This window comes from Tachysurus vachellii, chromosome 11, assembly GCF_030014155.1.
Source record: "Tachysurus vachellii isolate PV-2020 chromosome 11, HZAU_Pvac_v1, whole genome shotgun sequence".
In the NCBI taxonomy this organism is placed as follows: domain Eukaryota; kingdom Metazoa; phylum Chordata; class Actinopteri; order Siluriformes; family Bagridae; genus Tachysurus; species Tachysurus vachellii.
In genome coordinates, this window is record NC_083470.1 from 7,061,183 (window position 1) to 7,078,792 (window position 17,610).

The following is a 17,610-nucleotide window of genomic DNA, read 5'->3' on the forward strand; positions in this document are numbered from 1 at the left end:
CAGATAATGCAGTTTTCAAGGCCGTTGGGTTCATTCGTGTAAGTTAAACCAACACATGGTTTGCATGTTGTGCTGGTGAATTCAGTGCAATGTCTAAAAACGCGGCTTCCTAAAAATATATTAAAGATGAACAATCAGTTACTTTCTTAGGGAGTCAGTTGCATTTACCTGTTTTAGTATATGGTAAATTTGTACTTGCTCCATATATTCATATATATCTAGAGCAAAATTCTATACTAAATCTCATTACCTGGTGGACACATGGGACAGCATTCTCCGTTTATTTTGTATTCAGCTCGTGCACATGTGCAAATGTACATTTCAATATTCAGGAAGAAAACAGTAGTAATAATAAAAGTATGTTTTAAACTGGAAATCATCATGAAAGTGCTGATGAGACTTCTCAAAAAGAAGAAATGAACGTTTCCTCCCCAGACCTCATGGCCATTTCTGCAGTCGTTTCTGTTTCTTAATGAAGGCAGACATATTCTGGTTTATTTAGAAATTTCAGTTCTGCAGAGATTTGTTGATGCTGCTTATGGATCATTTTACAGCTGCTTTAGAATTTCTGGATTTTTGACAAGCATTCAGAGTTAGAATTTGAGGAAAAAAAAAACTCTTCGGAGAAGAATCTGAAAAATAAAAAGTAGAAATTTCAGACTATAGAAAGGAATAATGTCATGTAAAACAGCACTGTCTTCAATTTCCAGCAAAGAATCCAGAACATGTATAAACAATTGGTCTGAAGAAAAAATGCACCAGTTTTACTTTTACTTACACAAAGGCAAAAGCTCAATGTGAAAAGTAGAAAAGAAATTATATACCATTAAATGTATTTAATTTTGCTTTAGACTTTTAGATATTATTTATTTTAGCTATTAAGAGTATCATATGGTCGATGCAAACTGTATTAACCAACAGAAAACTCCATAATATAAAGTACCATAAGTACCATAATATAAAAATCAATCAATGTTGCTAACCAAGCACTTTATAAGCCTTTCATTTGTTATGCCAGAACATGCACTGAACTCCAATTCCCATAATGCACCTCAGCCTACAAGCATTAACACCTTGGACTAATCTGCCAACATAAACACCGTCACCTGTTCCTGTTTGCACTTCTCTACTCAGTCACCTTAACACACACATACACACACACAAGCACTCTCACTACATCTTCACAAAATATTCATTCAGCTCTGACTTTTTAGCTGCCATACTAAGCCTTATATTTATTACTTTTGAATACTGTTTGCCTTGATCTTGGATAAAAAAGCAAACAAATAAACCAACAAAAACCTTTGACCTTTGTATTCTATAGGCGTTTCTAATACAAAGCATACAAAGTCTTCAAAACTAACTTCAAATCTAGGCATTGTTCATGTTTAACTACTTGTTTTAACTACAGTATTTACCATTCAACTCTATCATAGCTAAGCTTTTGTATTGTGTTATCTGAGGTGATCTAAGAGAAAAAGATATGCAGACACAAAAACATGCACGTGCCTTTAATGTTTTGTAATATAGAGGCAATATTTATCATTAAGTGAGTTTTAATAATGTTTTAAAGATTTTGGCAAAATGTTTTACCTGTCATCATATAATATAAATAAGACACGTTATTGTAATCTTTAAACACAAATACACTGTCAGTTACTAGTAAATTAGGTTCTTACAGTTTTGTCGTCTCCTTAGAAATTAATGAAGAAAAGCTGCTACTGACGTCGTGTTTCTTGTAATTTGTTTTTAAAAAGCTGTCGTTTAGTAACATAAAGTCCGTCTGTTCAGCAGTGTCGTGGGCTTTCTGTTTCGTAAACATTAACGGCGCCTCCTTCAGTTTTTTCTCATTTAAAGGAGTGGACGCTGCAAATGGCTAAAATACTTTTGGTGATTTCGGGCAAAGTATTTTTACTTAGCGAGTCTACAGAACAATTTCCAAAATACATTTGACTTATAAGACTTTTTATTATTAATCCTGCATGTAGATCATGCTGTATTTGTGCAACACAATAGAAGGAAGCAGGATTTTTTGGTTTGTTTGTTTTTTGCCTTTTTTGGTCAGAGTATTAGTACGAAGGTCTGTCTCAGACTGGCTTCCGGATCTTGCCTTGACCGTCACAGTTCCTCTTAACAGCTATGAATAGCAAAAATGTGTTTGAGTGGCTGTCAACTTTTTTCTCTGTAAGTTAACAAATAAAAATAAATATATGCACATGCACAATTATCCCTTTTGAATAACTTCTTGTGAAATTTTGATAGCAAGCAGAATTTCAAAGCACTATTTTTCCTGTTTTCTCCAGCAGCCTATGTCCTAGAGTTAAGTACAATATAAAATTTTGTCTCTGTGAAATTCCTCCAAATACAAACAAGTCAAGAATTCAGAGTGTTCTCATTGTCTCACTACAATAATAAGTCCTCCATCAAGCTAAAACCCTCATAGAGAGAAATTAGTATTGGGTTCATCGTGATTATTGAAGAGGCGGGTCTTCAGACAAGGAAGTGACTCTTCTGATCAGACACCAGTTACAGATGAATGCAGTGATGTCCAGCAGTAATGCAGCCATTCACCAAGTCATTCCAGTCCCTAAAAGAAGGCTTTGCATTGCATTTTTCTTCCTTTATTATGACTGATGTCTAGATCCCCAGAGAGGACAGCATGTTCACCTCGTGTCCTGATCTTCTGTTCTGTAAGTTCTAAAAATGAAAATTATATTTTAGTTCTTGCTATAAAATAGTAGTCAGCATCTCTCTTTAAAACACATTATAAAATACAGAATTATTTAAAGAATCAAACAATTAATAAAAAACATATTTATTTTTACATTTCTAATAAAAAAGACTTCCTAGCATGACTCTTACCCCTTTTATTATAGATATACTGTCTATGGAGTGGGTATTTTCTTGGATGGGAAAAACAAAATTAAAATCACTTTTCTATACATATATGAAAAAATTAACATATGTTCATATATTAACATACATTTATAAACAGAGAAAATATTTAATAATCTTAGAATCTTTTGTCAAATGTTCATTCTAGAATTAATCTTCTTGCATAACTGGTTCATTATATTTGCATTAACATTTGCATGAATATTTATACTTACAAGTTCAGTTTTTGTACCTCGTTCCTTCTCAGCATTCCAATCTGTTTAAAAAGGACAGTTTTTAGAAAAATAGTTTTTTAATCAGCATTTTCTTATAATGTAATCTATTTTGTAAAATTAGTTTGAAACACTTACCTGAACGTCGGCTAAACTCATGTCTAATTTTGACAAAAAGAACTACTACAACAGCCACAACTGCAATGAAAACTATGATTCCAACTATAAGGGCCACTAAATTGATTTTATTTCCACACTCAACATCAGATATCATTGTTCCTGGTTTAATTGCTTCAAGTCCTAAATCTTCACACCTGTCCAAAAGAATCCAGACATCATTATTCATCATTATTCAACAGGTTTCTAGAGTATATTCTGTGGTATACATTTTGTCAATACATTGCATACATTCTGTTGTATCAGCAGTTTAGTCAAGTAAACACTCACTTTGTATGTAGTTTGCACATTTCAAGTGAGCCATCAGAGTAGGTACCATTTTTACATTCAGCACATTCGGCATCTTCACGTGCTGTTCCTGTAAAGAGATGAAATCTGCTGAGAAACAATACAAAATCCTAACATTTGCCTAATTAGTTTCATTGTGCAACTGGGAATGATTACAGTACATAGCAGATATATTATACCAACCTTTCTGCTTTATATATTGTCCAGGGCTACATTGTGTGTGTTCCACAGCCTGTGTACAACTACCCTTCTCATAATTAGTACAGTACAATCCCTCTAGTGGCTCACAAACTGTATCTGAAATTCTTGTGCAGGCTGTTTTTACTTGTAAGCCTTGCCCTGTACAGGTACAGATAATGCACAGATCAATGAAATGGAACATTTTGATGCCTTTTTTTATTATATTAAAAGCACATAGTAATAAACATTGTTTTAATGTGTATAAAAATTGTATAAAATCTGTAAGAATGCATATTTCTTACAAAAAGACAAACTTACCAGAATCACACACTGCACAGCTAAAGCATTGTAGAAGATCAGTTGGCTCAGAAGTGAAAGAGTCAACACAAGGCACACAGGTTGTGCTGACAAATTCTGTGCAATGCCTATAAACATGGCTTCCTGAAAGATATGAATGTTGAACATGTCAGACTAATGCTTTAATAAATCTTTAACTTAAATTATTAAGGAATCCTGACTAAATGATTAATTGTGGAATCTCATTGGACACTTACTGTTTTAAGTAGGACTTCATAATGTCTCATTTTGGGTAAAATCTCTAACCCTGTTTAATCCTCTAATCCATAGGTCACTAACAGGCGGACCGCGGTCCGGGCCTGGACCAAGAAGCTGTCCAATCCGGACCCGGACCTACAGCCAAAACAAATGGCTATGATGTAAAACTTGACGGGGCACTTTTATTTTAACCGGAGCAGCTTTTGCAATCTTTACGGTAGTGGTAGTGGAAACGCACAGACCAATTGGATGCGAGTTATGCCATCCCACGTGATACCACTCAGCCAATCAAGTCTGTGCATTCATGAAGTAAACACTGCGACCCAACAGTGCAAGATATGAGAGAGAATTAGAGTAAAGTTACACATGGAAGAAAGATAGCGATACATGTAGAAAAAAAGGGAGAGAAACAGACGAGTGAGACGGAGAAAGGGAGAAAAAGAACAAATGACGAAAAAAAAAGAAAGGTGGACAGCGAAAATAGAGCATTTAATCCAGAATGGACAGACTCATTTCTGTTCACACTTCCCACTTCACACTAAACTAGTGTGTCTCATATGTTCAGAAACCGTGGCACTTATTAAAAGTGGCAATGAGAAACGCCATTATGAGACAAAACATAAAGGTTTTGAACAAACATATCCACTCAAATCTGAAGACAGCGACTTCTGAGGGAAGTAGCCCGATACATCCTGACCATGTTTGGCTCTACATACAACTGCGAGGCAGCTTTCTCTACAATGAACAGAATCAAAACTAAATACTGTTCCAGGGTCACTAATGAGTACCTCCACATGTGTATGAGAACGGCCCTGACTCCATTCAAGCCCAGGTTTAACCCTAACCCTAACCCAAGCCAAGCTAGAGCTCAGTTCTCTCACTGGGATATAAAGGGGAAAGTTAAGCACTTTATTTAAACATACACAATTTTCACATTTTATTTTTCTCTTATTTTGAAATGTAGCCCTACTTTTATATAATGAGAGAACATTATACATATCTACAATCATACATTCATTCATTCATTTTCTACCGCTTATCCGAACTACCTCGGGTCACGGGGAGCCTGTGCCTATCTCAGGCATCATCGGGCATCAAGGCAGGATACACCCTGGACGGAGTGCCAACCCATCACAGGGCACACACACACACACTTTCATTCACTCACGCAATCACACACTATGGACAATTTTCCAGAGATGCCAATCAACCTACCATGCATGTCTTTGGACCGGGGGAGGAAACCAGAGTACCTGGAGGAAACCCCCGAGGCACGGGGAGAACATGCAAACTCCACACACAAGGCAGAGGCGGGAATCGAACCCCCAACCCTGGAGGTGTGAGGCGAACGTGCAAAATCTGATCTCTCTCTCTCACACACACACACACACACACAAAAATGAGGCATTTTTGTATATAAATAAGGTTTATTATACCAAATATATATATTTTTTTTGCAAAATATATGTTAATATGTTGGGTTTATTGTTTAACCGAATTTATATGAATTTTAAAGATACCGACTTTTTTTTCATTCTTTTTTTTATGAACAATTGTCAGATGACTTTTTGGTCCTTTTGGGTTTGAACATGGATGGTACTTGCTCTAAAACATCTCAAGATCACTGTACTAAAGGAATACAATTTTCCAGAGCTTTCTGTCCCACTGGTCTAATAATAGGTGTCATGTCTAATACTTTATGAATGCTATGAACAACAGAGAAACACAATGATGTAATTTTAGTACTTTTAATAAAAAATGTAAACAAATTACAAAATTTCGTTCTTCCTTCAAGTCCTTCGTTCAAGTCCATTCAGTTGCCTTCTTGAAGTAGGAAACTTCTTTATTGGCAATTTTAAACTTTTTAAGTGTTTAAATTTGAATTGCAGGAGCTTACTTTTACGCACAGACTTTGAGAACAGATTAGAAATCTTTATAATTACATGAAACAAGTAATAATAAATAAAATAATAAACAAATGTACATATAAGTCAAAAGGAAACACCATTGATGAAACTAATAAAAAAAGAACCCTGAGAATAAAAAGAACAGGATACAATGTAGGAAAGTGCATGTGTGCATTAGTGAGTATATGAATGTTTGTGTACTCTCTCTCTCTCTCTCTCTCTCTCTCTCTCTCTCTCTCTCATTCAGATGGCTCCAACAATAAAATACATCAATCGTTGTAATGGTTTAAAAATACAGAAACCAAAAAATACAAGTTTACAGTAAACACGACTTTTTGCATAAATGCATGCATTAAGAGATGAGATTTCTTCTTCTGTGTCACAAGCGAGTGTTAGAAGCATAAAGTTGCACAGCGCCACCTTGTGTGCCGGTTCATTGCATTTGGGTTCTCACTGTTCCATCTTGTAGTTAGACTGCTAGCTTTCCAGCACCACTCCTTAGGTTCCATATGCATGACCTAGGTGATCTACATGTAGTTGACTCCATTCTAGGAAAATAGTAGAAAATTGAAAGGCATCAAATATTTGTGAGGATCATAACAGTATAAAAACTGTTAGATCAATATTCAATATCTCAATAGGGAGAGTAATAACTTTTTCATAGCAGGAATACAGGGTTCCGCACATATTTTGTTGTAGTATATCAAATGCACTTTGTTTACACCAGGACACTTTTGTGCATTAATAGTTTATGGGTGAAGGTCTGATAACATTCTTTATAAAATATGCGTGTATCGGATGGTGGAAAACCATTGATTCTTATCTGTCCTAGCTTGACAATGACTTTCAAATTTTATTTTATAGCACAGATTTACATCAAAGGATGTAAGATTAAATAAATTAATTTATGGCATAAGCTTCTTTTCTACTACAAGTTACAATAGAGAAGGGGGTTGTTCTAAACTTGTCTGTCTATATGACTGAATTTGTTAAATACACATTCAAAAGGTCTGTATATAACACACCCTGCATGTCTGCACACTGAAATAAATGCAGGACAAATCCATACTCATCAACTGAACAGACAAATGAATGGATGCAGTCCTCCCTGCAAGCTTGTATTACACACAGTATACAGCACAAACATCATAAGAGGCCAAATCGATTTAAAAAAAAAAAATTTGAACACAAAAAAACCCAAATTCCTCTGCCACCACAGGACATATTTAACCAAAATTGAAAGCACACTGAATAACTGAAACTGAACTGTTTTGAGCACAACATGCACACGCACATCAACTATATGGACTGCACAGACCTACACCAAATAGACACACTTCCAACCTGTTTACATGCTGTTTACATCCATCAACCTGTTTACATGCTGTTTTTGCACACTTTTTTGCCCTTTGCACATGCTCACATTTCAGTCGTTTGCACAATTCTTTACACTATCTCAGGGACCTGCTGCTATAACACTATGTTCATTCTAGTATTAATGCATGCAATATTGTTGAACATACTGTACAGTATTTACACTGGTCAGCGTTTTCTATTTATTGTCTTTTGTGTATAGTCTTTTTTGTATTGTCTTGTAAATTTTTGTCTTGTCTGTCTTGTCCTGCACTGTTTACACCAGGTTGCACAGATGCACTTTATGTATCTAGGACTACTTACTAAGTCCTTATAGCTCTGTCTTTGTTTTATGTAGCACCATAATCCTGGAGAAATGTTGTCTCATTTCACTGTGTATTGCAACAGCTATATATGCCAGGACTCTGCCCGGACTTTGTCCATGTGCCTTTTTGTTTATGTTTGGTGTTCACGTGTCTGCCCCGCCCTTGTCGTTTCCTCCCCGCCTCTGCACACCTGTCCTTCATGTCTGTTAATTATTTGTATTATTTAGTTGAGCCGCGTTGCCTTGTGCAGCGCGGAATCCTCTGTTGCCTTCGTCTGGTTCGTCTTTGTCCTGTTTCGTGGTTTTTAAGTTAATAAACCCTGTTCTGTTAAGTTGTCGTGCATTTGGGGCCGTTTTTACCCTCGCGCCGTGACAATATATGGTTGAAATGACAATAAAGGCTTCTTGACTTAACTTCAAGAGCTCACTGATTTTTATCTTACACTAAACTCTAAGGATTAAAAAACCGAATGTTACTTTTTGCTCAAAATAGGGTGCAAATTTACAAATAGAAATCGAGAAAAATTAAAAACTAAATATATGATGTGAACACAACTTGGCCAACTTGTTTGGCGACAAAACTGTTCACCTTTTCCAGCTAAAATGTGCCAAGGTACATCACACATCTCTCTTTACTTTGACAGGTATGAAGATTTTGGACTTACAGAAATAACAAATTCTTTGGATGTTGAATGTGAAAAAAACTTCCAGTAGCTCTAATAGCTGGAGTCTCCCTAGTTATTGTGGTAGTTTTGGCTGGATTACTTATTGCTATTTTTAAAATGCGAAAGAAATGCCAACTTGGGTAAGTTTCATATTAATATAAGAATGGTGTTTAATTTGTCTTTTAAATGTTTTATTATTAAATTGGAAACTTTGATAACATTTGTAATTTAAAAAATGTTTTCTTTTCTTTTCTTTTCTTTTTACAAGAACAAATTTCCGTCACCAAAGCACAGGTAAGAGGCAATAGGAACAGACGTTACCTGTTACAGTTGGGAAATGTTCTGTACTCCTGAAGGAAAAAAATGTGCAAATATGAGATATAGAATGCAGAATGTGTATTTAAAACAAAATGATCTGTTATTTTATTTAGTAAGTATAAATAATTATATACTTTGATAAATTTGGCTAACACTAGAGAAGATTTTATTTCCTTTAGTGGTATCTTTACATCTTTTATTTCTATCTTCTTGTCTTAGAAAGGAGACGTGGGGTGATCATGGGGCTTCTCCAGTTGACCATGGAAGATGACCATGGAAAACAGTTTTGTGATCCACAGGAGCAAGAGCTCACAAACATTAGACCAGGGGTGTCAAACTAATTTTGGTCTGGGGGCCGGATACAGCTTAAAAGGATCTCGAAGGGGCCCGACCAGTAAACTCATAGCAAAATTACATAGAACTAACAATAAGTCCACTTTTTTTCTTTGTATTAGTGCACAGAAGAAGTAAATTATAAAAATCTTTATATTAAATGAATTGTCCTTTTACAAAAATATATTATAAACAACCTAAGTAGTATGTGCAATTTCAACAACACTTTTACCCAGTTTAACATTTAAGTTCATTATGCATAAAAAGTGAACACCGTTATTGTACAATGGCGCAAAACATTTAGTCACAGATTTGTGGAACTTAATAACACTGTCCTGCATGTTAACATAAATCAAACATCAAAATATAGAAACTGTTTAAAATCCAACAAATCTGGGAAGCAAATCTGAAGAAAATCTTTGTAAAAACTGTTAATTTATACGTAAGTATGTAAGTATGTATGTTTTTAAAGTACACAATATTTTATCAATTTGCCCCTAAAACTTGCCATTTTTTAGCCTGAACAAGTGCATCAATATCGGGCATTATGTCCTGAGTAGCAGCCAATTTTAGAATCTCATTTAAAGGTAGGGTCTCCGATATTTGTGAAATGCTTCAGAAAACTGCGTTGGGCCACCAAACAAAACAAAAATCAAAACAAACGTGTAACCTATGAGCAGAAAGGGGCGGGTCTTGTCAATAAGGGGCGGAGAGACTGTTCAGTGCGCATGTGTGACATTAGCAGAAAGCAGTTTTAACATTGACATGGAGGATAAAAACAAAGAAAGAAAGCGAAGAAAGGCTTACAGTAAGGCAAGAAGTAGGACCCGTGTTAATATAGGATCAGCTTTCCAGCTCTGGAGAGAAGGAGCGGGAAGTTGGCCGCATATTCACAGATTCAAGTTTCCTGAGTCAGTAACTCCTGAGCTAAACACTGTTACTAGCAAATTGTAGCAATTAAGTTCAGTTAAGTTAAGAGAATTTCAGTTCTGTCAGGACCACTTTGTCAAAAGAGAATTTATTAGATGATATGCATACAGTTAGTGTTGGCGGTATGGTTCTGTTCTGGACAAAAATCCACGCGCCCGTCCGTGCGCATGCATGGTCAGAGCGCGAAGAGCAGCGACTAGAAAATAGAATAAACCCCCGTATAACAGAACCACTAATCATGCATAGTAATGGTACTTCAAATACTTTAGGTACTTTTGTTAGCCATGGGAAAGAAGCTATTTTTCAGTCTATTTGTTCTGGCTTTGAGACAACGGTAGCGGCTGCCCGATGGGAGAAGTGTAAACAGTCCGTGGTTGGGGTGAGAGGGATTTTTGATGATGCCCTTTGCAAACAGCGTTTTTTGAAAATGTTCTCTAAGGTGGGTATTCAATACCGATGATTTGTTGGGCAGTTTTCACCACCCTCTGAAGGGCTTTACGGCCTGAAGCTGTGCAGCTGCTGTACCACACTGAGATGCAGTTTGTGAGGATACTCTCAATGGTACAGCGGTAAAAGTTCTCCAGTATCCTGTAGCACAGACGGGACTTTTTAAGTCTCCTCAGAAAATATAGGCACTGTTGTGCCTTTCTGATCAGGATGGAAGAGTTCAGAGACCAGGAGAGGTCCTCAGCGATGTGTATTCCAAGGAACTTGAAGCTGGGTACACGCTCAGCAGCAGTTCTGTTGATGTGAATTGGAGGATGAGTGTGATTGCCAGCACGTCTGAAATCCACAATGACCTCCTTGGTCTTTTTGGTGTTAAGTTCCAGGTTATTGTCATCACACCATGCTACTAGGTGCTGGATCTCCTCCCTGTAAGCCGTCTCGTCGTTACCTTCAATCAGGCCTACCACTGTGGTGTCGTCTGCAAACTTTATAATGCTGTTATGCTGTTTATGCACTTTATATGTATATGCTGTTTGTTTGTTGTACGTTTTGTTTTATGCAGTGAACTGTATATTGCTTGTAAGGTGACCTTGGGTGTTCTGAAAGGTGCCATGAAATAAAATGCATTATTATTATTATTATTATTATTATTATTATTACCTGTATAAAAGACACTTGGGAGCCAGAAATCTTGCTAATTGATAGGGGGTCAAATATTTATTTCATTCATTAAAACCCAAATCAATTTATAACTTTTTTGAGCTGCATTTTTTGGATTTCTTTGTTGTTATTTCTGTCTCTCACTGTTAAAATAAACCTACCATTAAAACATACAAAATCAGCAGGGGATTAAATAAATTTTCCCCTCACTGTAACTAGCCAGCCAGCCTAGCGAATATAACAGTGCACTTTACAAAGACTGGAGGGTTTTGGTGGTATCCAAATTCTCAGTTGTTGCATCCCATAGTACAGCAGACTGAATGCATATCCATACCAGTCTGAAACTCATGATGAATTGGTCATGCATAAGTATGGAAGCATGGTCATACAATGATATCACATTAATCACAGGCTTCTCGCAGTAACATTAGCACTTGATTATCTAAATTGCCTACAAGAAACTTTCACTGTTTTGAAAAACAATGCGTACAAAGAATACACTGCAGCTGTTTTTTGCTGATTGCACATTCACTGTGACTTGGACAATTGCACCTTACACTCTCAGCAACGACTTTAAAAGAAACATCACTCTTAACCATGTTGTTTACTTTGCACACATTACAAACTGTCACACTGTTTCTGGTATATACTATTGTGCATATTCAATATTGTTGTAAGAATAGTGAGAATGGAATTGTAGCATTGATGAATTCCCCTCCACCCAAAGCTAAACCTCAACCCAGATACAATTTATGAGACACTCCTGTCCAAAAGCAAAGTGAACAAAAACAAATGAGAAATGCAAAAAGGAAGAGGCATAGAGAAGCTAAACGGGAAAGGAAAGAGGAAAAAACGCAACAGATGTTTGCTAATACTGTAAACTTCTGAAAGTAGAAAACTTGGTTACAGAAATGAAACAATTGATTATGAATTAAATAAAATTATGATTCCAACTGCCATTAATGTTTATTGTCTTTTGTGTATTGTATTTTTTGTACTTTTTGTATTGTTTTGTAACTTTTTGTCTGCATTGTCTTGTCTGTCTTGTCCTGCACTGTTTGCACCAGATTGCACAGTGGCTAAGACCACTTACAATTCCTTAGCCCTGTCTTTGTTTTATGTAGCACCATGATCCTGGAAAAATGCTGTCTCATTTTACTGTGTACTGCAACAGCTATATATGGTTGAAATGACAATAAAAGCTTCTTGACTTGACTTGACTTGCTACTGCAAGATTGCAGAGGAACAGCTGGAAGAAGATTAAGACTAAATGCGATTTATGCGATAATAAGTTTAAGATAATAAGATAATAAAAAAACACAATGTATAAATACAAAGAAGAAAAAGAGAAGAAAAAAGACACCACGAGTAAGTAGTTACGTTAACAGACATATTGCACACAGGTAATATTGCATGTTTTTAAAATTTCTGTTATTGCACGTGTTGTTTAAAATACTTGGTTATTGCACTTTATGTGGCTAAGACCACTTACAATTCCTTAGCCCTGTCTTTGTTTTATGTAGCACCATGATCCTGGAAAAATGCTGTCTCATTTTACTGTGTACTGCAACAGCTATATATGGTTGAAATGACAATAAAAGCTTCTTGACTTGACTTGACTTGCTACTGCAAGATTGCAGAGGAACAGCTGGAAGAAGATTAAGACTAAATGCGATTTATGCGATAATAAGTTTTATTTATCAGAAGTTCAAGAGAGCTTTGATCGCTTTTATTTACATTTATATGTATCCATTTTCTATAATTGAAATATATATTTAAATGTTGAATGTGGCTAGAAGAAAATAGAACAAGCTGTTCCATATAATCACAAAATGACATGTAACCAAATGATTTCCTAATATACACTGGGGCCTATCATTCTTATGCAAGAGCATGTGCACTGTCCTGGACAGTGGCAGGTAAATGCAAGGCAAGTGCCCAGTTCTAAAAAAAAAATAAAAATAGTATATAAAGCGTGTTGTATTGAATAGCGGGTGTTCATTCTACTATAGGCAAGATTATGCTTAGTTATTGTACTACATTTGTATTGCTTAAGTATTGTGCATCAGAGAACAAATGCAGTCTAACACTTTAGTGTTTCTTTGTTTGTTACTATCTTTGCATTTTAATTACTTTTACTTATGCTAGAATTGTTTGATTATTTGAAGGAGATTTTATTTGTAATTTTATTTTATTTTCTTTACATATATTACATTTACTTATTTGTATTACATTGCTTTAACCTGTTAAAAATCACTGTAAAAACTATAAAAACAAGGCCTTCCATTGTGAGGACCCTGAAAAGATAAGATAAGAAAAGATAAGATAAGATAAGATAAGATAAGATAAGATAAGATAAGAGAACCTTTATTCATATTTCTCAGTTACAGCAGCAGAGAGAAAGATATATATATATAAAATATATATATGCAAATATATAAAAAAACACAATGTATAAATACAAAGAAGAAAAAGAGAAGAAAAAAGACACCACGAGTAAGTAGTTACGTTAACAGACATATTGCACACAGGTAATATTGCATGTTTTTAAAATTTCTGTTATTGCACGTGTTGTTTAAAATACTTGGTTATTGTTATTATTGCAGTTAAATAGGTATCCACTGTGTAATTATGGTGACTGGTTCACTGGGAGGAGCTTTGATTGTAAATTCTAATAGCAGCAGGGAGAAATGACCGTTTGTATCGCTCCTTCAGACACTTAGGATGTAATAGTAAGTCACTGAAGGAGCTGCTCAGAGATGAAACCGTAGAGTCGTTCTCCAGCAATAATGATGGTTTTGCTACCATCGTCCTTTCTCCCACCTCCTGTACACTGTCCAGCTGAATCCCCAGGACTGAGCTGGCCTTCCTGATCAGCTTGTCCAGTCTATTCCTTTCTGCAGTAGAGATGCTGCTGCACCAGCATACCATGTGGCTGAGGCGACCACCGATTCACTCCAAAAGACCTTAGTCTCCTCAGCAGAAAGAGTCCGTTCTTATAGATTGCCTCAGTATTGTCTGTCCAGTCCAGTTTGCTGTTCAGATGAACACCCAGGTATTTGTAAGCATCCACTCTCACAATGTCCTTTCCCTGAATGTTCACTGGTGGTAATAATGAAGTTTGTTTGTGCCTACAGAAATCCACCACCATTTCTTTGGTTTTCCCCACATTTAACTGGAGGCAGCTCCACTGGCACCAGTCCACAAAGTTCTGGATCGGTCCTCTGTACTCCCTGTCATCATCATCTGTGATCAAACTGATGATGGCAGAGTCATCAGAGAACTTCTGCAGCTGACAGTTTGCTGAGCTGAACATGAAGTCTGCAGTCTAGACGATGAAGAGGAACGGGGACAGAACCGTTCCCTGCGGGGCTCCAGTGTTGCAGACAACCATGTCAGACTCACAGTCAAGAGTCCTCACATACTGTGGTCGGTCTCTGAGGTAGTCCAATATCCAGGCAGGCAGATGATGGTCCACTCCCATGTTCACCATCTTATCCCTCAGGGGCACAGGTTGGATGGTGTTAAAAACACTAGAGAAGTCAAAAAACATGACTCTCACTGTGCTCCCAGCCTTGACAAGACAAGAAGGTCTATTTCTGACTCCTTCATCTAAAGTTCAAACAATAGACTAGGTAGAAGAACTTGAAGAGGATCCTTTGAAGATGCCGAAGCTTCGAAGGAACCCACTCCAAGTTAAGACCAGTCTTGATTTGTACTGTCTGCCGTGATAGCAGCTTACTCGTGCAAAACACAGGATGCACTCCTTAGTGGGTCTGTCGAAGCTTTGTCTAGGCAGGCCAGGAAAATTTGTCACTAAGTGACATGCAGGTCCCTACAATTACTTTAATATGTCTGTCAAGTATTAATAATGTAGTCTATTGTATAGGTTTTTGTAACGTTTAGTGAATATAAAATAATCTTATAAAATAAATCTATATGGTATAACAGAACATACTATGTATAATTTTTTTTGTCCATATACTGTTTGATTCTTTGCAAACTAGAATTTATCTGCACAAGACTGCAGCTCTAAATTATGTAATTTATATTTAAACATGTAACATCATACACTTTATTAGGAACACTGGTCCATTTGCCCATTCTTGCAGTTATCTCCAGTATTTTCTTATATACTTATACCAGCCCTTCTGGGACCAACAATCACAGCACAGTTAAAGTCACAGAAAGCACACTTTCTTTTATTATTAATTCCAATGTGAAAATTAATTGAAGTTCTTGACCTGCATCTGAATGAATTTTTTTGCTGATTAGATAACACCATAAATGTCCAGTTGTGCAGATGTTCCTAATAAAGTGAACGGTGAGTGTCTACAAACCAGGGGTCATTTTAATAGCTAATGTATTTTTATTTTATTTGATTAGTAAAGAAGCAGGCAAGAAATCTGCTTTCTTAGTCCCGTGTGGAATAATATTCTATGGCAAGGGGAATTAATAAATAAAAAGATCTTGACTTTGCCCCTGCACTCTTTAACAATAAAAAAGTCTTTCATTCATGTGTATTAATAATGTTTATTAATATTTTGATCATATATACGTGAGCCTTGCCGATTAACCTATAAGTTTAGTACTAAGACAAATCCGTATGTTAATAAGGCTACAGGTGTTTAGTCATAAACACAAAGCAGAGTCATTAAATTGCTACAGTACAAGGTAATTCATCCCATTTATAAATTCCTTCATAAATTCAATCACAGAGTTATATATACATGGTATACATAAAAAAAAAATTATAAATAAAATGTAAATAAAAGCCACATGCCCCTAAATAACAGACATCCCAACCTGCAAAAAGTATTTTCAGGGAGGTATTCCGAAGTGCCCCTGTTTCTCAGATCATAAAAAGTGTGCCCCCCATGAAAATGAAATGACCCCCTATTCATATGTTCTGCATTATGGCCCTGCATTATTAGTGAATTATGTGCAAGAGTGGCAAGACAAAATGCTTTATAGACTGGGAAAGGAACCAAGTTTCAGTAGGTGGAGTTCACCCTCCTTTAGTCAGTACATCTCTTTCTCTCTCTCAGATTCTGGTTAAGCTGATTTGCTGATGAGACCTCACAGCTGTGCTACATGTGGCTAACTCATTTGCTGACATGTTCAAATGTTCAGCAATGGTAAATGTTCATCTTGCAATTCTATATTTATAAGACTGAAACTGTAAAGTAAAAAAAAACAGAAGTACCCAGAGTCACCAGAGATGTAACAGGAAAAACCAAGTAATTCAAATAATCACTCTTTACACCTTTGGAGACCATAAAAACATCTCAAAATGCAGAAAACATCAAACATTGAGGTGGATGGTCTACTACTGCAGAAGACCACATTGGGTTCTACTCCTGACTGCCAAGTTTATTATTAAGTTTATTTTTTTCCTATCATTCAACTGTCCAATTTATGTGATGTGCTCATGATGGGCTCTGCTTCCTGTTCTTGGCTGACAGGAATGAAACCCAATCTAATCTTCAGCTGTAATAGACCGTCACCTGTGTTCAATGTTTTGCGTGTTCTGAAATCCTTTTCTGCTCACCATAGTTTTTAAGAAAAGTATTTAAGTTACTATATCTTTCTTGTTGGCACAAATCTGACCTTTTTCCTCTGAGCTCTCTCTTTAACAAGGCATTTCCAACAACAGTTGTTGGTGGAAACACTACATGAAGATGCTGGTCCTTGTCTGAATGAATGTATGCACTGCATTGCAGCCACATCATTGATTAGATAAGTTTTGTTTTGCATATGAGCAGGTCTATCTGAGACTTTTCCATTTCAGGATCTTGCCTTGACTTTCACAGTTCCTCTTAACAGCCCTGTATGACATGCAGTGACATTTTGGACAGTGGTAATTGCAAACCAGTGTCATATAGCTTCATTTTCAGGTCCTCAGTCAGCATTGTTGCTTATCACATGATTTGAAGAGTCAGAGAATGTACCTACAATTCCTAATGACGATTTTTACCCTGCCTGATGTCTCCTAATGATTCAATTTGGGCATAACATTTTAAGTTCTAAGACTTTATATGAAAGGTGTTCAATTTTTTGCAGACACAATGGCTATTTTTTCTTCTTCTTTTTAATATATTTGTAGAGGATGAGTTTTTTTCTTGATCAAATATCAACAGAGCGGTATAAGCGGTAGAAGATGAATGAATGAATATATGAGGAGATTTGAGACTCAGCACTATTTGTTTAGCTGAGGCAGACAGATGGGGGAAGGTATCCATTTTATTGCGGATTTATTGTTAGTGCAGCATGTAGGATAGTGAGAAGTAAAAAAGAAACTCACTCCATTTCAGCTGTTTCTCTGAAATGTAACAGCAATTCACTGCCAATGCCTATAAATGAAA

The 17,610-nt window shown here is 36.1% G+C and overlaps 1 protein-coding gene across 1 annotated transcript; it reads right to left on the minus strand.

The window, feature by feature from the left end:
* Positions 1 to 378: 378 nt before the first annotated feature.
* LOC132853721 (uncharacterized) lies at positions 379 to 14,561 on the minus strand. Its single transcript, XM_060881658.1, has 9 exons — positions 14,381 to 14,561; positions 10,593 to 11,063; positions 4,071 to 4,193; positions 3,756 to 3,911; positions 3,555 to 3,642; positions 3,246 to 3,421; positions 3,111 to 3,151; positions 1,680 to 2,697; positions 379 to 632 (listed from the first exon to the last, which is right to left on the minus strand). The coding sequence occupies exons 1-8, from the start codon at positions 14,559 to 14,561 to the stop codon at positions 2,638 to 2,640; spliced, it is 1,296 nt and encodes a 431-aa protein (XP_060737641.1). The 3' UTR covers positions 379 to 632; positions 1,680 to 2,637.
* Positions 14,562 to 17,610: the final 3,049 nt, after the last annotated feature.